Raw genomic sequence first — 22,752 nt, 5'->3', positions numbered from 1 at the left:
ATGCAAAGCTACCCGAGTAGAGTCCAAGAATAAACATTTTGATCTAAAAAACAAACCTAAGGGGTTCCCTTTAACAAATGTTTCTTGTTAAATTTAAATGAGATTTAAATTTCTGATCTACAGCTGGTCCTGGATGACTCTGAGATGATCAGGGGGAACCTGCAGGATTTCAGGTTGGTGCTGGGTGAAATCTCTGCGGTGTGTGACATCAGTGCCCAGGAGGAGAGGCTGGAGCAAAACGAACAACAAGTCCTCAAAATGCAAGGCAGCATCCTCGAGCCACTGGAGCAGCTTTTGCAGGCTGTTGTAGTAAGAATGTTAACACTTCAGACTTTTGGGTTGTTAGCGATATCAAGTGTTCCAGTTTGGGGCACATTGAGTGGAATTTCTGTACTTGCATTGTAGCTGGATTTTTGAAGATTGCAAGCATTTACAGTACAGACAGCAGAAAGTGTCATAAACATTAGTTATAATGGTGGGCATATACAACAGTGTTCATACAAAGCTAAATGTCTAAGACAATTTTCATTTCAGGTGGTGGAGGACATGGAAGCTGAACTTAAGACTGTGGAGAAAAATGTGCTGAAAATCAGAACAATTTTATCCTCCATGGACGACTCCAATATGTCCCTGACAGAACATTTGCACAACAGACAGGTACAGCAATGCAATTAGATAGTGATTTATTTATTTTTTAAATAGTTTAGTGTGGTCGCAGTAGTACCGGTATAATAATAGTAATATTACTGTTATTACTAAACTGAATGGCACTGAGAGCAATTTACAAGGAAATAAATTGAATGAAATACAACATAAAAGATGACATCGGTGTAATTAAAACACTTGTATTTACACTGCTCAGTGTTCCTGGATCAACTCATTTAAAGGGTGTGTCTGATTTTACCATCTTGGTTCATTTGTATGAAGCACAGTTAATAAAAGCAGTTTGTCCACTTTGATGATTTTTGAAGACAAAATAGACCTACTGGAGTATAAATTGATCTGTGGTTATAAAAACACGTAGGACAACCAGAAGATTTCTCAATAAGAAGTTTAGAAACAAATGCAGCGCATTTCTTTCAATCTTTACTAGAAACATGTAAATATGTATACAGTGAAATATAAAGCAGTTTAAGCTACAAATGTTTGTAAATGTAAAGAAGTGGCAGTGGCATAGATGAATGCTTAAACCTATCTGCTATCTCTCTCATATATATGGGGGAAAATGTCAAACTAACAGTTTACACGTGTTTCAGGTGATCCAAGATAATTTGTGCTCAATGCAGAGGATGTTAGAAGATCTAGAAAAATGCAAAGGAGAGCTTCACATCCCACAAAGAGCAGAAGAAGGACTTCAAGTCTACTCCAAAGCCAGGCTGCTCCTGCAGTCACTCGAGGAGCTGGAACATCTCACACAGCAACAAGCCTCTCTGCTCGAGGTACAGCATGTCTGAATCCTAGCACACAGGCAAAAATAAAGATTTTGTTCTGCTATAAAAGAAAAAATGGTCCAACAAAAGGTGCTTATGATGCTGTCCTTACTTTGCTGATATACTTTAATGTTGCACTACTGTATGAAGCAACACTCATTCTTGTCGCCAACTGGATCCTTGTTTCAACACAGTGGATTTGTTTTTTTATGAGCCTCTGTCACCGCTTCCATTCTTTCTTAAATGTTCTCATCTCTTTGACTAACCTAGAACAAGATCAGAGAAGAGGAAGAAACAAGTGCGATTCTTGCAATCACAACAGGCTCTCATACTCCTGGACAAATGCAACAGCTGGACACACATCTAGTCCAGGTAACATTTAGCTAAATAACTAAACCAGCTAAACAAATCAAATAACACTTGTGTGGTCTTTGCTCTTTGCTGTCGTGATTGAAGTAAACCTTCTTCTAATCATTTTGTGCTTGCAGTTCTCAGCAGCTTTTGATCAAATTGTTTTGGGAGAGGAAAAACAAATCACAATGTAGAAGATTTCTTCTTATTGCCAAAATTTAAAAGTGTTCTTTGAGCTCAGAAACCCGGTAGAACTGGTGAATCATTCAAGTGCAGTGACTATCCCCCATTCACTCGCTTCACTCTATTATCTGGGATTAGATGAACCTTGCTGTTAGAATCCTGTGTGAGAAAAAAATACCATACCACCTTTATTTATAAAGCACTTTAACATAAAACCAGAGTTCACAAAGTGCTGTACATGCTAATAGCATAAGTAAAGAAAATTAAAATGAGATAAGTTAAAATAAAATAAATAACTAAAAACTAAAATAAATTGAAACATGTTAAAACAAATTGAGTCAACCCCTCTAATCAATGCCAAAGACTTCAGCGAATAAATATGTTTTAAGAAGACTTTTAAATTCAGAAAGAGAAGAGGCCTGCCTAACATGCAAGGGTAGATCATTCCACAACTTTGGAGCAACTACAGCAAAAGCACGATCACCTTTAAATTTATACTTAGTTTTCGGTACCTTAAGGAGCTGCTGATTGGCGGACCTAAGGGAACGGGCAGGTGTATATGGTTGTAGTAGCTCCGAGAGATTTAAACGCAAATAAGAGAATTTTAAAAACAATCCTAAAATGTACAGGTAGCCCGTGGAGTGAAATTAAAATTGGGGTAATGTGCTCAGACTTTTTTGTTCCAGTTAAAAGACGTGCTGCAGCATTTTGCACAACCTGCAGGCGCCTAATGGACGCATCACTAACCCCAAAATAAAGTGCGTTACAATAATCCAGCCTAGAAGTAACAAAGGCATGGATTACTGTCTCAAAATGCTGTTTCGATAAGATAGGCTTTATTTTGGCTAATTCCCTCAAATGAAAAAAGCTAGATCTTACAACAGCTCTATAAAATAATTATACTGAGCTGTTCATCAGGCTCAAGGAAGTCCAAAAATCTTTGTTTTAGGGGGGAATTTCACTATTGTACTACGGTATTAAAAAGCTGTATAACTGTGTTTTGAGATTAAATTAAAGAGGTCTAACCTTATCCAAAAAGAAAATTATATTTATAAAATTGCAGATAAAACTCAAAAAATAGAATGAAAGTGCAGGAGTAATGAAATGGTGACTGCTGCTAATAAAAACTTTAACTTCAATATTTACTGATATTGTTGTTAGATAAAGAAGAGTGATGAGAGTCGATAGAAAAGCAGTGTTTTCTTCCAGTTTTCCTTTAAATCACAAATTTGATCATATATCCACCCTTATCACTGAAAGCAGGGGGCTTTTGAGGTGTCTAACTCAGAGGAAGAGGAAGATGAGGATGACGAGAGTTGTCACTCGTCATCCTCTGACACACTAACAAGCAGTATTCCAGAGGTAAATCAGATGTAATTACATCACATGAGAGCATGTCTCTGGGTACCTCTGTCTTTTTGGTTTCATTCCACAATTTCACATTCATTATTTAAGCTCACTGACAGAATTTCAAGTAACACACCCACAGCAGCAGAACGTGTAAGACTTAGCAAATATTTTCTAAAAATGCACAGGATTTTAGGTCCTTTGGAATGAAACTCTGAATGTCTTGGGCTTCCTCTACTCTAATTATTCCTTCTTTATTTGTTCCTTGTGGTCAATCCATCATATCATCTCATCAAATTAGTGACCATCAAAGATTTTCCTGAAAAAAATTACATAATGATTCTTAATTTCTTTTTATATAACATCCACATCCTTGCTGTACTTAGTTCTCTGAAAAGAAATTAGTTCAAGGGATGAAGATAAGAAAACTACTTGAGCTTGGTCCAAATTTTTTAAAGCAATTATAAGATTCTATGGCTGTATGAATATGGATCATTAAGGGTGTAGCTACTTTCTCCCATATTCTGATATCTAGTTTGAGGTCATCTTAATCACATTTACATGCTCATATTCATTAAGTTTCTGCCAAGTGACTATCTGATTAGATATTTGTGTTAAAGAGCTGTTGGAGTGGTGTGTCTAATTAACTGGCTAGTGAGTGAATGTATTGCAGTGGCACCCAGTGCAGATACTTTTTTCTTGCTCAGCTGTCAGGGTAAAACATCAAACAGTCTTTGCCTGGTGTACATAAATATGAGTATTACAAAAACTCATATTGAGAGAGAACATCGTCACAAAAGAGAAACATGTTCTTTCTAAAAACATTAACTGGAATATTACACTGACAGTGGATGCTAATGTTTCTTTTCTCATATTCATGCATCAGTATCAGTGAAAACATTGGCTTTGATTTGGACTCTTTTAAAGGATATTATATGTGTTGTATATTAAATTGTGGTTTCCACAGGTCTCCACATCTGTTGTCAGAGATCATTCATCTAAATAGTGATTTCAGGCATCCATCCTTCTACAGTATATAAACCTGAGCTCCACTCCTGCGAGCCATACTGCCAGATTCTTTTAGCCTGAATAAATTGAAGGATGTAGCTCAAGCAGTTTTCTACATAATAGAATTTTAAGATGGACCCTCAGAGATGATGCTAAAAAACATCTAAAAACACTCCCACCATCTCTCTTTCAATTGCTTCATTTTGACAAAAGAAATAATGACAGCAGGGACCTGAAATTTTGCAGAATTCCTATTAAAAAGTATATTTTTTCCCTGAAAATTTTTCAGGTGAATCTGAGATGATCAGGTGGTAGGTATTTGGTGAACTGACATGGAATGACCCCTCGATGTAATTCTGTTCACAATTTCTAGCACTAATACTTTATCTTTTTCCTGTGCTGTGGAAGAAACCAGAAGATTTTTGCATGCTCTTAATGAGCTGTGTGAGGCAGGTCATTGTGTTTGCTGATAACCCCACTCTGTCGCTGTCAGAAGCAGCTGCTCCTCAGAAACCTTTCCTTTCATACACACACCCAGGATGAAAATAGCATGAGTAATTTATATGTGTTTGTGCAAGGATTTGGTTTGCATTTGTATATTCATACAACCAATATGTTAGGACCCTGAGGACACGCTCAAGCTTTCAGAAGTGCAAAGGGAGGATATGGGAGAACATAAGCCACCGTCACATATGAAGGTAAATAATCAGTTTCATATTGGATATATAAGAGTATTTATTGTCTTTTCTTTCAATAATATGCTCTTTTTTATAAACATTTTCATAAGATTTTTTTAAACTAATCTTAATATACCTACCATAAGTTGTAGTTATTTCTAGTATCATCTTTCATTTGTCTTTCAGGTCCTGGAGGGTATGCTTCATCAGTCTTCTGAATGTGCAGAAAAGCCTGAGTTAGATATCAACTTTGAAGCCAAACAAGCTGAGGCTGGAATAATAACACCTGACGCTAAAGCTGATTTTGACGTAGCACTTACTCCTGAATCTGTGACCGCTCAGTCACTAAACACTGCAGCCGTCCCTGCAGCAAAAGGCCAGCTTAAAGCTGCTGCTGTGCACCAGCATGATTTACCGAAACACAAAGCCTTTGATGCTGACCCTCGCACAAACACCCCTCAGGCAGCAGCTGGAGCGGAAGATACAAGGCTGATTCCTTCAAGACCGATAACTCCATTTGCTGCTGGAAGAGCATCAGATGAGCTGATAGAGGAGGAGAAGCTGTCGCTGTCCACAGCTCCCAATTCAGATCTGGTAATTGTCTGAAGATTCAAAGAGATGTTGATCAAAGTTATTTAAGCCTAAGTAAATGGTTTCATGGACATTTAATTTAACAATAAATATACATATATATCTTACTTGGAGTAATAACTCAAAGTCAACTTTGACATTGGGCGCTAACTCATGTCCCCCAAGATCCATTGTTGTGAAGTTTCGAGACTTTCTATAAAAAATTGTGGATAATAAAAAGTTTTTACTTTTACATTTGGTGTGACCTTGACCAACACACAACATTTGAAAGGATCTCTTGAAAACGGTGGACACTAGACTGCTTACAAATAGACAGGCAAACAAACTAAGTTTGCAGAATTAGTATTTAAACTACCAGATTAATAACTTTTTTGTTTGTTTTAACAGGATGTTTTTGATAGACTGAGGGAGCAAACTGAAGTCAGCACCAGTTGTTTTTTGGGAGGATCCCAGCAGTTTTCTGTTGAGCCGATCAGGTAAAAATTCCAGTTGTAGTATTTTAGTTTTGGACCTCCTCTTTACACAGCATATCAAAGGCTCATAAACTTTTTGTGGTCCCTAGTTTGCCTGGACATGAAAATGTTAACCCCAAGCGCCAAAGGTGGAGTCACCTTCATTCCCAGATTACTGAAAAAATTACCACTTTGAAAAAAGTTAAGGAGAACCATCAAAGCCAGAACAGAGAAGATGCAGAGAACAGACAAAAGGTAAGAAAACAGGAAAATAACCATTCAGTGCTTGAATCTGTAGTATTCAGTCAGACTGCATGATGTACATGAGGTGTGAGGTGATAGAAGTAAAATTATTTCTAAAATGTGGATGTCACCAACATAGCCATTACATCTGTTACCAGAGCAACCAGGTTACAAGGTTCGCCAATCCTTTCATCCTGTCCTCCGTGCCAAAGCTCATTTTGTTTTCATATCTGTGAAGCTGCTTGTCTTCCACAATGAAAAAGGACCCACAATGAGCAAAAGAATATCATTATGAGCGTTCCCTCTGCTGCTAAAAGACCCGATTTTGTTTTACTGGAAGCAAAATTATGGATCCGATATTACTGAATATGAAAGGATGAAGCAGGGGATGTAACTCCTGCCCCTGCTCAGTTACACCCTTGTTGCATTCTGTCTTTTTCCTTCACCTGCTGTTAAACCTTAAGTTCAGTTTTCTCTTTGTGTTTAGGTTCCAGATGAGGCGTCGAGGTCAATTGGATCTACTTGTGCAGCTCTTCAGCACACACAGGAGGCCATCACTATGCTAAGAAAAATAGTATGTATAATAGAAAGAGACTTTTTAAGTGCGTTCCTGCTGAAAGTATATTGATCTAGATACACAGGTAGTACGCTCTCTCACAAATAACTGACTAACATGGAGGACTGAGGCTCAATGAAATAATCAGATGTATTTCTGAAAAGTACTTCAAGCACATGAAGGCACAAAGATGGATTTTTTTTAAATAGGGCTACAAAATAAGCAATTACCAAAAGGCTTGACTGGCTATTTCCTGGCAGCTTTGTCTTTATAATCATAAAACACCATTTTTAAGGACAGTTCTTTTCATAGAAAATATTTAAAGTTTTTCATGTCATTCAAGTCAAAATCCAATCAGATAACATGCTAGACACAATTTGTCCAGTTTTTCATCTCGGTACGGAATATAAGATCTACTAACTCTGTTTATACATTAGTATCAACAGGTTGGGATGTAGGAATAGCATAGTAGTAAATAGTAAACATCACCAAATTAAGAAGAATGAGCCAAAATATTCAGAGAATCTGACCTTTAAAAAACTGTGGTAAGTTAAACTGATGATTGTGCTTTTTCCCAGGTGAGCTCCACTGATGGTTCTCATCCAGGTGTGAAAGAGGAGTTTTACGAGGCTATACAGCAGGTCCTCCTCTGCCTCGATTCTTTGACTGACCTTCTGTTGACTTGTGGTGGCACGGTTGAAGATGAACCTCAGCTGAGGCTGCTGCAGCACGAGGTGACTGTTCAGTTAGTTCCCTTTTGCCATCAGAGCTGCCTTTATTCTTCACATATCTACTCACATAGCTGCTACACACGTACTTCACATCCACAATGTATGATCCCACATGGATTCAGAGCTAATGACTGTGACATTTGAGGGCAGCGAACTCATAGTCATGTTCAAGAAACTAGTCTGAGATGATTTGAGCTTTGCCGCATGGCACGTTATCCTGCTGGTATCTACCATCATAGATAGGTATATTGCAGTCATAAAGGGATGGACATGGTCAGCAACAAAATCTGCATACTTTGTGTGTAACAAGTGGTTATGGGAGCTACTGTTGCTTTCCTATCTATTAAAGCAGTCTAGCCATTCTCCTCTGATGTCTTGCATCAACAAGGCATTTTCATCCACAGAACTGCTGTTCACTGGATATTTTCTTTTTTTCCTGACTGTTCTCTTTAAACCCTTGTTACGACCCGTCTAGGGCCAGGCCATAACATGAGCGAGGCACTCGCTTCCCCCCCAAGACCCAAGCAGTTACACGAAACAAATCCGTTAGATATGAGGTGATTTATTTACAATGTGAATAAAGAGAACCAAAACGGGAGTGTCAACACTTCAGGGTGAGCCAAGGCCAAAACAATAAACAAAACAAACCTACACAAATCCCGCACCCCTGACCTTACCAAAAACAAAGTCAAAAATAAAGACAGAGTCTAACCTCCTTAACTAACTCAAAACAGGAGAAAACGGGTGATCAAAAGAAACGGCAGCTCACCCCTACCCACTCCACTTCCACAACTGTCAAGCGTATACTGCAGCCAGCGGCTACCACAGGACTACTGCTGGGTGATGAGGAGAAACGCGAGGACCTCTCCCGCTGTAGCACTCCAGCCTCCTTTTAATGGGCGGGTCCTCCAGCTGGATCCACTCACGCCGGGGCAGTATATCCACGCACCAATCGGAACAGGGCCCTGGCACAGCTAAATTAACATAGAAAAAACACAACACCTGCACAAACAAACACATGGACATACAAGTTCGTAACACCCTAAAGATGGTTGTGTGGGAAAAACCCAGTAGATTAGCGGTTTCTGAAATTTTTAGATCAGCCTGTCTGCCACCGCAACCATGCCACATTCTTCCCATTTCTGATGGAGTAATGTGTGTATGTGACACAGAGTGAGGAGCCAAGGTACTTGAGTCAATCTGGGATAAAGGAACGAATAGTGCTAAAATACTGGTGGGAAAATGGGAAAATAGAAGCTAATGGTGACAGTAATAAAGAGTGAACTGATTTGATATTTGCTTTCCGGAGCATTTGAATAGATGTTGCAGTGGCCAATGAATCTATCCATTACTATTATATCTTTTTTTGTCTCTCTGTAAAATTGAATGTCAGGGTTGAATTTTTACTTTCGGTTTGTCCTTTTTTGTGTTTTTGTGTGCAGTGTATATCAGCTGAGCTGGGGACCCTCTCTGAACTGATGAGTAAAGTAGTGTCAGAAACCAGGCCTCAACTTTCAAAGGAAGAACCAGATGCTTACAGCTGTTTGACCTGCCTTCAGGATTGTCTTCATACAGCTCAGCTGGTCTTGACCTCCTCCCACAATCAGCTTATTGAAGATCCAGGCCTTAAGGACCCTTGCAAGGTTTGAAATAAATTAGAGCTTACTGTCGACCCCTTTCCCATCCTTTCCCAGGACTAGATCAAATATGCAATTTTTACTTGCAGCAAAACCCAAATTCTACAGTAGCACTCAGAAACAACAGACTCTGTGAATAGTACATGTTTTACATGTCTGTGGTTGTGCAGAAACTGTGTCACTAAAACTGCTGGGCTTTGACATGTTTTAGTAAGCTATGCAGTGTAACTCAATATTCAGAATATTAGTATAAGTATTTTTAAATGTCAGTAAAATCACTCCTACTCTAAGTACTATAATCATCATATAGTTTCTGAGGTAGTTTCTATTTTGTGGTGCTTTATTCTTGTAATTTGATTAATTTCCACCATACAGGCTTAGATTTTACACACCAAGCATTCATTACTAATAGCAAACTTCGAGCGTCAAGCTGTTTGCATGTAAAGTATGTGATGCAGTCATTTTGAGTTGGTGAAGAACCTCAGTACTTCTTCCAGCACTTAAGCTAACATATTATTTGTGTCTTTCAATAGGAGATCTCCACCAATCAGCTGTGTCTTCTGGACGAGTTTGAACTTGGGCAGAGTCAAGGCTTTCCAAATCTAAAGGATGGTCCCAGTTTGGAGGTAACCACTGCTGCACAGCTTTGCTGCGTATGTGTGCATGATTAATAGCACTAGTGTTACAATACTAGAGAAGGCCTAATTAAAATGCTAGTAATATAACAGAAAAGCATCCATTACAGGCAGTTGTTATGATATCAGACAAATGAGTTTGCTGACAATTATTCAGACATATTAGTGCTTACTGAGTTTATATGGATGCCATAGTTAACTGATTACATTTCACTGACTTAGTAGTTGCTACTGATGTAGGATCTGTATTTTAAAAGTTAGTGGTATTCTTCTTAAATTCTGCTGCTCATCTGTATCTCTGCAGTGTGTGCTGGCCAGACATCTGAGGGAAAGTCCAGGGGAAAAGGCCAAGATGCAACACAGTTCTAGGTCCTTGCTTCAGGGGATAACTCGGCTCCTGGAACTGGGTGAAGAATGCATAAGAGAGAGAAAGATGAGCCAGGTTCACAGCTGCAGCAAACTTCAAGCTGTTCTCTGCACACACAAGGTATCTCACTTTCAGGAAGTTCTTCAAAACACAGACAAAGAGCAGATTTAAGTTTGGTACATTACTTCAAGAGTATGAAGCAAACTCCTGGTTTTTAAAGAGCCCCATGTTGCAAGCACAACCTCCACTAATTAATCATTAGACACCCGAGTATTTAGACCTCAATCACATCCAGTTTGTTGCCACATTTATTTAATTGATCATCGCTTTGCTCGTCTCTTGGTGATATAGAAGCTTCTGCAGGTCCTCAGGTCCCAGATGGCTTTTGTTCAGTATCTATCCCAACATGAGCCAGAAGCACTCAAGTGTCAAGAGAATGAACGGGTACACCTGGAAGCCAGGGCCAAATCACTGCAGCAACAGGCTCTGGAACAGGAAATGGCTTCTCAAAGGAGACTTCAGGTTTGTAGCCCATATTTGCTGAAGGCCATATGAATTTATACATTCACAAATGTGCACTTTTGTTTCATTTTTCCTGGAAAAACATGCATTCATAGATTCAATTTCAAAGTAGGGGTTTGGATTTATATTTGGCTCTGCTCTAGGAATGGACCCGTTGGGAGGATAATTGTGGTCGATTGGGGAGAGTGCTGGATGAGTCTGAAGCCTTCATCAGCAGATGGGAGCCTGAGGGAGATGATGATGAGGAGGAGTTAGTGCAGCACAGACTAGATGCCTGCCAGGTACATCCTGTCACACTTCACATAATTTGTTCTCACTTCTCTAAGTCAGAGTTGTTTTGTTACTTTTTTTCTTTCTCCTTAGCTTAATCTGTTTGTTTGTCACTAGGAGCTAGTTTTCTCATTTTAGTGTGATAGGTTTATTTTCATTATTCGTACAGAAATCAGTTCACGTTAACATAAAAGGTTTCTTTTTTATAATGTTTTAAAGACAGAAAGAGAAGAAAGTGCTTCTTTTAATAAGAATCCTGGGCTCTAGTCTCCTGTATTTTCCAGAAAGCCCCTCAATAAACTACAAAGATGGTTAGTTGGTTAGATGGTTAGTACAAAAGATTGCACAATATTATGTCACTTTTAGAATCACCTGCACTGATAGCTAAGCTATTTATTTTTCAGGATATAGTTATATTGTTACTTGTTACAGTTATTTGATATTATATTTTGCACTATCCTACTGTATATTACTATATACTTGTACATATTGTATATCGTATTCCTCTGCTTCTCTGTCTCTCTTGCTGCATTGAGCATGTGTATGACAAAAGAATTTCACTCGGGATAAATAAAGTACTTCTTATCTTATCTTATCTTATCTCATCTTAGTTGAACATTATGTCAAGTTGTATTGTTTCATGAACAGGCAGCAGTAGGACAGGACTCTCCAGTTTACACTCAGAATTAATTTAAACTAAAAGCTGACAGCAACCATCAATCTATTTAGGATTTTATATCTCATTTGGTACTGCATATTTCACCACAGACTAATTACTAAAGTGATAGTTTTGTACCATCAGCTGCCTCTGTGCGTCATGACTTGAAATCACTGTGATGAAAATACATCCCCCAATAAATTAAACAGAAACCGAATAATGAGCTTCTTTAGGATTTGTGAGAGCTCTTTTCTTCACTGCAGTCACATCGTAATGAGTAATGTGTGTATGTGACACAGAGTGAGGAGCCAAGGTACTTGAGTCAATTTAGGACAAAGGAACGAATGGTGCTAAAATACTGGTGGGAAAATGGGAAAATAGAAGCTAACAGTGACAGTAATAAAGAGTGAACTGTGAAATAAAGAGAGCTGCAACCATAGTGAAGGCTTAGGTGGTATTTTGCTTTATTGGCACTGAGAATGAGAGATGATTTTTTTTGCATCTGCTATTAACTTGTTGATTTTCTGTCCTCTACCTCTTTCACGTATCATTTTTGCACGTCAGACTTTTAAAGTGTCTCTTTGAGCATTAGATCGAGTTTCCAGATATTCTAAGCATAAGCACTGATAAGTCTCCTTGCCACTTAGCAAACACTGGTCCAGCTGGATGACAACAAAGCCACTTTAGGAGCAATTCTGGATCAGGGTAAGGTGCTGCAGGCAGAGCCCCTGCTTGCTGCATCAACCCATCAGACAGGCGGCGCTCTGGAGCTGCGTTGGAGGAATGCCTACAGGCGAACAGAGAAAGAGATTCAGCGCTGCAGAGACATCCAGGACAGCCAAATCAGGTGATCCAGGCTCACTGGGATCTTTATTATCTACTGGCTAAAGTTTAAACTGTTGCCTGCACAGAATGAAAAATGTTGCTGATTTTTTTTTCTTCATTTGTTCTTTGTTCAAATATCTGCCAAAAGTCTCTTTCTACCCAGCATGAGCTTTTTAAAAGGTTGTTAAAAAGAACTTAGACCTCCCTAACAAGATGTTCTTTCACAACCTTTCAGTTTTACTATGTGAAAAAGTGCCTCACAACCAGCTGTCTTTAGTCTTCTATTGATTTGTGTGTAAGCTAAAGTACAATGAAGCCTGGTATAACCTGATGGCCTTGTGTGAAATGTTTAGAGTATAGGTATTGTGTGTGTTTCTTTGGTCTTTCCACAGTGATTCATTGTTCCATCATTTGATTGTGAAGTTAACCACTAATTACTAGGGATGGGTACCGGTGTCCGGTGCTATGATGGCACATTTCGGTGCTTTATTTCGGTGCTTTTTTTTCCTGAGCTGTGACACACTTCTAGCCAATCATTTTACGTTTCTGAGGATAGCCCAAGGCGAAGCGGTCAAAAGTCTGGCTGTACTTCACAGCAAAATATGCAAACTCAGCAGCCTGCAACAAGTGCTTTAAGCTGATACTGTGATACTGTCAAAGGAGGTAACACCTCAAATCCGATGAAACACCTGGCGACGCATAGCGTTTTTTTTTAAGCCGAGAAATGCGCCGTATGATAGCTTGCTGCGAGACCTCACACCGAGCGCATCTACTGTGTGTGGGTTGCCTGTTATCTGACCCGGAGTTAGCAATATCCCCCAAAAACCCCGAAGAGGAGAGTCCTGGCCCCTAGCCCTGCCAGTGTAGCAGAAATGATGAGGATGATGATGCAGCAGCAGCCGTTCTTCTCTGCGTGAGTAGCTTAATGTTCGTGTGTAATTTACGTTGAGTAGGCTAACCACATTATTACATTAATGCAGTAAGGTGAACTAGCAAACGCCGTTGTAGTTACATGCGGCTGTCCTCTTGTTTGATGGCAGATACTCCCTTCACCCTGGCCAAAAAGGCTAAAATGACCAAAGAAAAAGTGGAAAACAGTTAAACATGAGAGGTTTTTGGATAAAGTTTGTGTTTTTTCCATTGTTTAAGCACTGCTTCCAGCCAAGAGTGATACCATATATGCCCCATAGCTGCAGAAAAGGCTAACATTGTTATCTTTTTACAAAAAACCAGCTGAACATGAGAGGTTTTTGGACCAATTTTGTGTTCTCCATCCTTTAAGCACCGGTTTGAGCACCGTTTGAGCAACGGCACCGTTTCAAAAGTACCGATTTGGCACCGGTATCGGATAAAACCTAAACGATACCCATCCCTACTAATTACTGTTAGTCAAATGTTTGTCAGTGGATTCACAAAAGTTGCCATGGCAATTTTTAATAAGAATATTAACAGCACTTTAACTAGCAACCTGCAAAAATGATCTGGAATATATAAACAAATAACTTTGTAGCATACTTTATAGGAGCATCCTGAAATCCATATCTGAGTGACTTATGTTCTTTCCACAGACTGAACAGAACATTTAGTGGATTCATGTTGTTAGGTTTTTTTTTTTAAATTATGCTCAGAAATGTTGCCTGGGCTCTTAGTCAGTAAAAAGTGAAGCACAGACCACACAAAACGTGCCAAATGAAAAACAGACATAGGCAAAGAATTACTATATGAGTTCCTACAGCAACAATTCGACAATCTGTTGTACAGAAAGTTCCTTATATTCTCATTGAATGTATTCTACAGCCCAGACATCAGAAAAAAAACCCCACTCATTTACAAGCCCTATTTATCACTTGTGGATCCAAGCCCAAGTCCTTACCTCACTCTGTATGAAGGTACAGTCATGTTCTGCCCCACTGGTTGAGCTATGTGCTTTTCCATCCTCCCCACAGATTCCACTCCAACTTTGACTTGGTGAGTGAATGGCTGGCTGGTGCCAACAAACACCTGAAGACTTTGTCAGGTCTGGTAAATCTCTCTGACCTGAGTCAGGAGTGTGTTCAAAGTAATCTCATCAAGCTGCTGGTAAGGCTTTTCTGTGTTCTCATCAAATAGCCTTTGACCTAAAGAAGATTAATAACAGCCTAGTTAAAGAATCGCTGCAGTCTGCCCCTAACATCCTAACATCTGTCTTTTTCTTACTAGTTTGCTTTTTAATTAAATGATTCCTCATCGTTCCTGTGGTTTAAGTCTTTTTCAAGCACTTCGTAAAATGCATTTGTAAAATGTTACAGAACGCTACAATCTTTGGTATACGAGGTTGATATAAGCAGATACCATAACCCTAACCCTTTATTGCATTCTATGACATGATCATGAAGAAATTAATAAAAATTTGCTTCCTTACATGACATAATATTTAATCCTGTCCCCAGCTTTAGTTAGAAAGGGCAAACACCACCTACAAAAAGTCCAAATAAATTAACACAAATTTGTAATGGATGGACATATGGGTCTAAACTGGCTGCTGGACAATATTGATTTGTTTTCTAATATTAGTTAACCTCAACATGTCCCCAGGATTTCTCCATGGAAGTGGAACGTATGTCTGTACTGAAGACCTCGGCATCCAAGGATGCTGCTCAGCTCCTCCAGCTGAGGGAGGCTGACTGCCCTGGACTGAGAACTCAGCTTACCCAACTAGAGAACAGCTGGAACCAGCTGACCTCTGACATGTCAAAAACCCAAGACCAGCTGCAACAGGTGCAGAATGTTTTCAAAAGACCCTAACTGTTAGATGAATGTTAGATGAATAGCCCCTTTCTAGTGGTTTCTATAGTGGCCCAGTTTCCAATTTATTGAAGTACTGTTGGTTTTCAAAAATAATTGGGCACTGAAAACTCCTCTCCAGTTAGGGGAGTGCAACCTTAAACCCTGCTGAAATCTATATGAGGGTGAGTGAGGATAGGGAGGACCATGAATCTAGAAGACAGCCACGATTCAATTTCTCCTGAGCATTTATCACCAGAGAGTGGAACCAGATATTTGGCTTCATAATCATTCTGATGTTTAAAAATTTGGCAATCACAGAGAAGATAAAAAAGATTTAATAATGCGGATGTGCACAAAGGTCAGATAGTAATGGAGCAGATGTTTAAAAATATAATTACATTGTTAGATAAATCATATGAAGTAATCTAAAAAAACTAACTAAAGTTAGGAATATATGTCATGTAAAGTGAACCTCCCTGCTTTCTTTATTATCTTTTCCCCTTTTAGTGTCTCCTGGCAGCACAGCCATCGATGGAGCTTCTCTCTGATCTGGAGGACTGGCTCAAACAGATGAAGAACTGCATGAACCAGGAGAAAGAAAAAGTCCTCAAGGCCAGCAGTGCAGCTCAGGTCACTGAAATCCTGCAGAATTTCCAGGTACTTAAACCACCTCTGTTTTCACTTTTTCCTCTGCATCTATTTCAATTGGTTATATTTGAAAGGTTATTTCAGTGCCAGTCTTTACTTTGAATTGACGCAACCCATCCATCAATTTGTTTGACAATCAACAAGCGAGCATCTGAAATTTATACGTTGCTTTTTCCTTGAAAGGGTGCATTTCACTGTTCTCTCCTCGATATGGCTCTTATTCTTTCTGCTGTTATGTCAGTGACATCTATGAATCACATCCTGCAGTAAAAGCACTATAATTTAAACCACTAAAACAGTACTGATTTAATTCTTCAAAGACTGAAAGGTATGAAAAATGTAAGTTAAAAAAAGTGGCACAACAGAGGCATCTACATTAAATCAGATTTGTTGGTCTATTCAAGCAGGGGAGAATCTAGCATGGTTTTTGGTTCGGTTTGCGTAGTTTTATTCATTTTTTATGTTGTTTTTTTAGGCATTCAAAGCTGCTGTGACCAATGGGCAGCTCCTCCTTCATTTCCTGTGTCAGCCCAGGCCTCAGATGGCAGACATCCAGGCAGTCCGCTCTGAGCGTACAACGTTCGCAGAGGAACTCGGTGCCTCCAGGCTGCAGTGGCTGCACTTTCAGAGAGAGCTAGAAAGTCAGGTCTCTATCTCAGCAACTAATAAAACAGGCAGATTACTACTAATCTGATGCAACTGTAACCTCTATGTTTATCCATCTATCATATTTTTATTGATGCAAACAGATTTTTCAAGTTGGACATTGATAAAAGGCTATTATGTAAAAAATATGTGTGTGAGTTCATAGTGTGCTGCATCAGTGATTTATATCGGCACTGGAACCCCAAAGAGGCCATAAATCTATATTACTTTACAGCAACAGGAACAAGAAAATACATTTTTTAACACGAACTCGGCTATAAAGACATAACTTTTCATGACTTTTTTGCTTGTCATGATTCATCCACCGTTTGGCTTTCTCTCATCAGATTTGTGGCGCTGAGCAGATCCATCGCACTTGTGCAGAAAGGGAGAGGCGTTTGCAGTGTCTCCACGGCTGGATAGAGCAGCAGAAGAAGCAGCTGAATCAGTGGAAACAGCCCACCAGCCAAACTCTGGCTCATAAGGCTCTGCTGGAGTGGGAGGTAAAGTAACAGGAGCAAAGAGATGAGGGCCTTTTGTAGAGTATCATCCCCTCCACTCTGGTCTGATCTGAGAATGTGTTTTTTTTTGTCAGGCTCTTGAGGGTAGAGTGAAGGAAGTGGCTGCAGCTCTACAAGAGTTAAAAACCACACATGTGTACGATAAAAGGGAACAGGAGCGCCCATGTGATGTTGCCTTTTCTAATGAGGCAGAGGGCATCAGTCATGCTTGCCGGGATCTTAGTCAAGAGGTAAAAGTCAGTCTTACTATAATTCAGTGCTAGATTACAGCATATTAAAACACAAGCTTTATAAGCTGTAAATCCTGTCCTGAGCAGATGATGAGAAGTATTTCGGCCTGAAACACCTTGGACAACATGTAAAGTTATTGCTTTATGCTTGAGTAACACTTCCATACACAAAGGGGTCACTTATCATGATAGACCCACAGTGACTCATCACTCAGTTTTGCATTTTCCCTCTGCAAAGTGTTTTCAAGTTTATTGTTTTGGCTTTATGTCCTTCCACTCTTTCACTTGGTTTATTCTTTTTTCTGTCCCTTTTTCCAGACGTAGCAAACAAAGCTCTGATAAACTCACCCTGATCAGCACCATATGCCAAACATGGTGCTTAGTGGAGTCATATGTCTTACAAGTTGCTCAATAACTGCACAGAATGCATGGAGTACTCAAAAAATCATTCCAAATGTCAGATGAACTGAGCTACAGTATAAATTATCTTTATAAATGGTCTTGTTTCTGGCGGCCTTTCTAGATGAAAGCTCTGAGACCTGCGCTTCAACAGGTTGTGGAAAAGTGGAGTTGTTTCCACAGAGATCTGAGGGATGTGACTCTGCACACCACCAGGGTGCGCTGTGCCTTTCAGCATCAACAAGCTCCTCTCTTCTTGCTGAAGCAGGCAGAGGGATACGTGGACTTCCTCCTGGTAAGCCTTGTTGGTGAACCTTTATATCCAACTGTGTGCATACAAAGCTACAAGAAAAATAATCACATGTTGTATTTCATTCTAACAATTATCATATTAATTAGTTTGACATGTCAGTTCCTGAAAGCCTTATATATTTGCCAGTGTTAAAGCAACAGTTTAGAAAAACAATGTTTTTGACCAACCAGCTGTAGCTGTATGAAGTTAAAAGCCCCTCATTCTAGTTGTGACAGATTTAGAATAGATGTAGGCACTCACAGATGTCAAGCCGTCAGTGCTTTTCAGTCTCTAAGCTTTAGTTTAGAGTAAGAAGGAATATAAAAGAAATGTGTTTTATGTCCCACAGCAACTCCAGGAGGAGGCTGGAAAAGGAGAAGCACTTTGGGCAGCTGTGAACAAATCCTGTCAGAGTCTTGTAGGGTCTCTCCATCATGGAGCGGCACAGGCACTACGTGATGAAGTGGAAGGAGAACAAAAACGGTCAGAGGCCTGCGTTGCAGTGCACGCAGCAATATTTCAATTAACAACTAAACATGTTACAGTTGCACACATCGTCAACTAAATCAGGCAACTATGGTCTTACTTTGTGCATGTTAGCGCTATACAGCCGCAAAGTAATCAAGCATTGCATCCTTCTCAGGTGGCAGAACACGGTGCAGGAGATAAAGGAGGAAAACATAAAGACAGAAGAGACGCTTTTGGTCTGGCAGGAATACACTCGTCTCTCTTGTAGCTGCTCTGCACAGCAGAAACACCTGCAGCATGAGTGGGAGGAGCTATCAAGGTCATCACTTTCAGCTGGACACAACACTCAAGCCATAGATGGCTCAGTAAAGGTGAGTTTAGGGCTGTTACTAGACTGTCTATACAGAACAGGTTGTTAGCAGAAATCAGCTGCCTCATACGCTTATGTAATGCTTCAGTATGCGTGTGTGAAGTTCTAGCAGTAAACCCACTGTTATCCACAATGTGATTTATGTCATAATAATAAAAAAATTCAAGTTATTGGATTTGTTTCATAAGGTTTTAAAGTAGCTTAAGACTGAGTAGATCAAATATCTGAAAGCATGAATAAATTTAAGTGGTTGAATTGAAACTATTTCTGGGATTATTAAAGGTTATCTTGAGCAAGCAAATAAGCTTATTAGGATTTAATAGATCTTATTTTTCATATCTGCCATTCTCAGTATTTAGAGCCATCAAATTCCCCCTTTGACTCATCCTGTACCTGGCATTGGTTTAGAGAGTACACGAATTACATACACAATTTAATTAAATGTTTTTCTCAATGACTGATCCTCTATTCTTGGAACTGAACAGGCAGCATGCATTTACTGGCAGAAATATCCAATGTGGTCTGTTCAGGTTTCATACATCTGATGTCCCCTCTTCGTGCGTAATTCTGATGCAGTATTACGTGTTTAATTTGGAAATTCTTTCTTTTTCTTTTTTTTTTTAACAAAAAGCTTTTGCGGTGCTATTAATATTGGGGTTTTTCTTCTTCAAAATACACAGAAAAGTGTATTTTGTTAGAAAAAGAAGCTCTGATCTTCTGCTTTATTTAAAAAAAAATCCTCAAATAAATTAGATGAAAACAATTTGAAAGGTTAAAAAGTTTTTCTGTTAAAGCTGCTGCTTAAAATTAAACACACTACATGGATATATATGAATATGAAAAATCAGAATTTTGTGTTTTTTGTTCTTTTATCCAGAAGTTGCAGGGTGCTGCTGAAGAGCTGCAAAGCATCATGGGAGATGTCTTAGCAGCATCCAAGCCTCTTATTGGCCAGCTAGAACCACTACCTGCAAATTTAATAAGATCAGAAACCAGACTGCTGTCGCGTGGCATCCTGTTGCTAAACAAGGCAATTGCAGAGAAAAAGAGGAGTGTTGAGGTGAGGGAAGTTATGTGAAATATTTTACCTGTGCAGTTTTCTTTCAGTCTAGCTTCCCACCGTATGAGAATTTATTATCGTCACACTGAGTGCAGAGGGACACTTTCTCAAACTCAAACTGTTATATATACTCAGTTACATTTCTTTGAATGTGCAGGAGGATTTAGAGCAACGTAAACTATTTCACGCCCAACTGGAGGTGTTCAAAAAGCAGATGCAGGACTTACAGCAGAAACTAAAGGCCGGCAAAGATAACACAGACTCTGTAAAGGTTCGTCGGACTCACTATTGTCTACATCCCTGTACACTTTATTAACAAATGCTCTTAAACTACAGTTGTTTCAAATATACCTGGGTTTGCAGCAGGTACTCCAGGAGCTCTGTGGTCTGTTTCCATCATTGCTGGACATCAGAGACATGAGTGGCCACGTGAATCTTAACAAACAGGAGTCAGAGAGACTGCACGTACTTATCAGGGAGTGGGTCAAAGTCATGACTCGTTCATCAGACAGGTGAGGAAGTTCAATTCACGAGAAAGCAAAGATAGTAATCTATGTGTAGCTGTCTGCACATTTAACAGTTTTTCAGGCAAATTCAGATATTTATGTATCACATAGCAGTGTTCAATCATCATAAACAGAAAGTGTACCCTCTATTCTTAGGTTTTACATATTATAACACAGTAAATATAATTCTTATCAGGGTAAAGGTTAGCTAAATACAATCTCTTTTATCTTTTATCAATTTTAACTCACTTTTAAAAATAAATAAAATTAAAATTACTTAATTTTTATTTTGACTGTGAAAGTAAGAATTGCACGTCAGTTTCGTTGTTCAGTGTTTGATTGCTACAATGGCAATAAAAGATTCTGATTCTGAGGAACAACAAGAGATATTACACCGCGTCTGTTGGGAAGCACTAATGCAGCAATTCATTACATTTTTGTTAAATGAGTAATATATGGTGTATGCCATATATGTTATATGTTATATATGTTATATATTAATTTGAGCTTATAGTTACTTAATGTTAATTTCTGCAATGGACCAGATTATTTTTATTGTGTCCTGATACATAAAGCCTCTTAACTGAAGGTGGGGGTGTTTTTTGTAGTGTTGTTGTCTATTGCCAAATTCTTCTGAGGAATAACTTATTGTGTCATTTTCTGGAGACAATGGATGCACTGAGTGTTCTTTTTCTGCGCTGTAGTAAAAGAAAGCTTTGCATGTTGATGTATGTTACATTTATTTCCTAGAGAACTGCAGGATGAGCGCCAGCGTTCCCTGAGTTTTCAGGAAAAGAGTGGAAGATTGACACAGATCAAGGAGAAACTGGAGCAGGAAGCAGTGTGCAGAAAAAACCCGAGTTATCCAAGCCTTCAAGAGATGCTGATTGTCCATCAGGTAGAATATGTTTTATTCATTTTTAGTTATAAAAACTATGTAAAAACTGCTCTATTAGCTCATTTTAATCAGCAAAGTTGATAATCATCTTTATACCTCCTATAAGTAACTATTTGAAAAATTTGATAATTCACTTTGAAGCCAAACTAATGACCTCCTCGACCCAGTAATTTCATTTATCGCTGAGACTGAGAGCATTGCAGCACTGGAGCAATTTTCATGTTATTTTGAAGAAAAGCTGTAATGCTGCAAGAAATGTAATTACAATTTTATTACACTTTTGAAATGTTTAATCATAAACAGTGTTTATTTAAAAAAAGATAAAGAGTGATGTAAGAATCACATTGTGCCCTCTTTTCTGCTCCCACAGAGACTTCAGGCTGACATAATTGTTGGACATCAGCTTCTGCAGCATCTTCTCTGTGATGCAATCAAATCCATGGAAAAAGAAACAGGAGAGAAAAGGTAAATGATGGATAAGTCAAGAAAAGGCTTAGAAGTAAATACTTTGCATATAATTATTTTACATAAAATGCTTATTTGTTGTTGCTAGTGTAATAAAATAACAAATGTATCAGTAGAATTTTCTTTAAATACATGAGACATTAAATGGTCAAAGTATAATCATAAAAGAAAATATTTGTAGAGTGCATACCCTTTTGATTTGTGTGGGAAATAATACAGCTGCAAGGATCCATTGCAAAAGACATTTTATTTTATTTGTTTATGTGGTTTTACTTTTTGGTGATTGTTTTTAGGGGTGGGTTTTTATAATCGATTCATCGATTAAAATCGATTCTGGCTTGGATAACGTAAAATCGATTCATTAAAATCCTGAATCGATTTTTTAATATAAATTTATTTTGTCCGAAATGCCAGAATCTCTGGTGACATCTCACAAAATTTCAAGAACCACCAAACAGTAAATGAGAGCAGGTACAGGGATTCTGCACATAGACTTAAACACACAGCGCGACCCGCGGATCAGAATCAGTTAGATGTCGCCTTTCTCACAGTCGGGGCTGAAAGCCGACAGCTCGCTGATCCGGGTCCGCGCTTTGTGTTCACGCCCTTTATGCGCTGATTCTAAAGCTGTTAGTTTGATCTCTCTCCAAACAATATTGACCGAACCAGCAGCTAAAGAAGATCCAAACGCTTCACATAAACATCGTCATGAATTCACTCTTTTACTGTTTTGCTTCCATTGCGATGCGCAGCTCTCTCTCTCTCTCTCCCTCTCTCCCTCCCCCTCTCTCCCTCCCACCCTCTCTCTCTCTCTCGAACAGTTTCGCTTTCTTCATTATTCGCTTGCTTGTTATGCACAAGTCTACTGTTGTTTACAGCGCTGTCGGCCGCTGTTTTTTTCCCTTTTACATTCTTCCGAAAAGAAAACCTCATTTCTGCTGTTCAATACTGAACAAATTTAAACTTTTTAATATTATTCAAAATGCAAAATGCTTAGCCGT

General features: G+C 38.9%; 1 protein-coding gene across 1 annotated transcript in view; it reads left to right on the top strand.

Moving 5' to 3' along the window:
• The window catches only part of syne2a (spectrin repeat containing, nuclear envelope 2a), an 87,624-nt gene that overhangs the window by 41,727 nt on the left and 23,145 nt on the right, over positions 1-22,752 (top strand). The window contains exons 62-91 of the mRNA XM_080882802.1: positions 124-309; positions 535-657; positions 1,257-1,439; positions 1,701-1,802; positions 4,940-5,017; positions 5,183-5,590; positions 5,975-6,063; positions 6,150-6,294; positions 6,770-6,856; positions 7,417-7,572; positions 9,012-9,212; positions 9,740-9,832; positions 10,146-10,328; positions 10,560-10,730; positions 10,874-11,011; positions 12,306-12,505; positions 14,430-14,562; positions 15,058-15,240; positions 15,757-15,906; positions 16,373-16,543; positions 16,890-17,045; positions 17,138-17,293; positions 17,817-17,987; positions 18,334-18,467; positions 18,628-18,823; positions 19,700-19,882; positions 20,040-20,153; positions 20,246-20,394; positions 21,139-21,286; positions 21,657-21,751. Of these exons, the coding sequence (XP_080738928.1) occupies positions 124-309; positions 535-657; positions 1,257-1,439; positions 1,701-1,802; positions 4,940-5,017; positions 5,183-5,590; positions 5,975-6,063; positions 6,150-6,294; positions 6,770-6,856; positions 7,417-7,572; positions 9,012-9,212; positions 9,740-9,832; positions 10,146-10,328; positions 10,560-10,730; positions 10,874-11,011; positions 12,306-12,505; positions 14,430-14,562; positions 15,058-15,240; positions 15,757-15,906; positions 16,373-16,543; positions 16,890-17,045; positions 17,138-17,293; positions 17,817-17,987; positions 18,334-18,467; positions 18,628-18,823; positions 19,700-19,882; positions 20,040-20,153; positions 20,246-20,394; positions 21,139-21,286; positions 21,657-21,751 (4,682 nt within the window). The remainder of the gene's footprint in view (positions 1-123; positions 310-534; positions 658-1,256; positions 1,440-1,700; positions 1,803-4,939; positions 5,018-5,182; positions 5,591-5,974; positions 6,064-6,149; positions 6,295-6,769; positions 6,857-7,416; positions 7,573-9,011; positions 9,213-9,739; positions 9,833-10,145; positions 10,329-10,559; positions 10,731-10,873; positions 11,012-12,305; positions 12,506-14,429; positions 14,563-15,057; positions 15,241-15,756; positions 15,907-16,372; positions 16,544-16,889; positions 17,046-17,137; positions 17,294-17,816; positions 17,988-18,333; positions 18,468-18,627; positions 18,824-19,699; positions 19,883-20,039; positions 20,154-20,245; positions 20,395-21,138; positions 21,287-21,656; positions 21,752-22,752) is intronic.

The sequence above is a fragment of the Rhamphochromis sp. 'chilingali' genome (assembly GCF_963969265.1).
Source record: "Rhamphochromis sp. 'chilingali' genome assembly, chromosome: 5".
In the NCBI taxonomy this organism is placed as follows: Eukaryota; Metazoa; Chordata; class Actinopteri; order Cichliformes; family Cichlidae; genus Rhamphochromis; species Rhamphochromis sp. 'chilingali'.
Note: the sequence above shows the minus strand (reverse complement) of the source record. Positions and strands in the feature narration are given on the sequence as shown.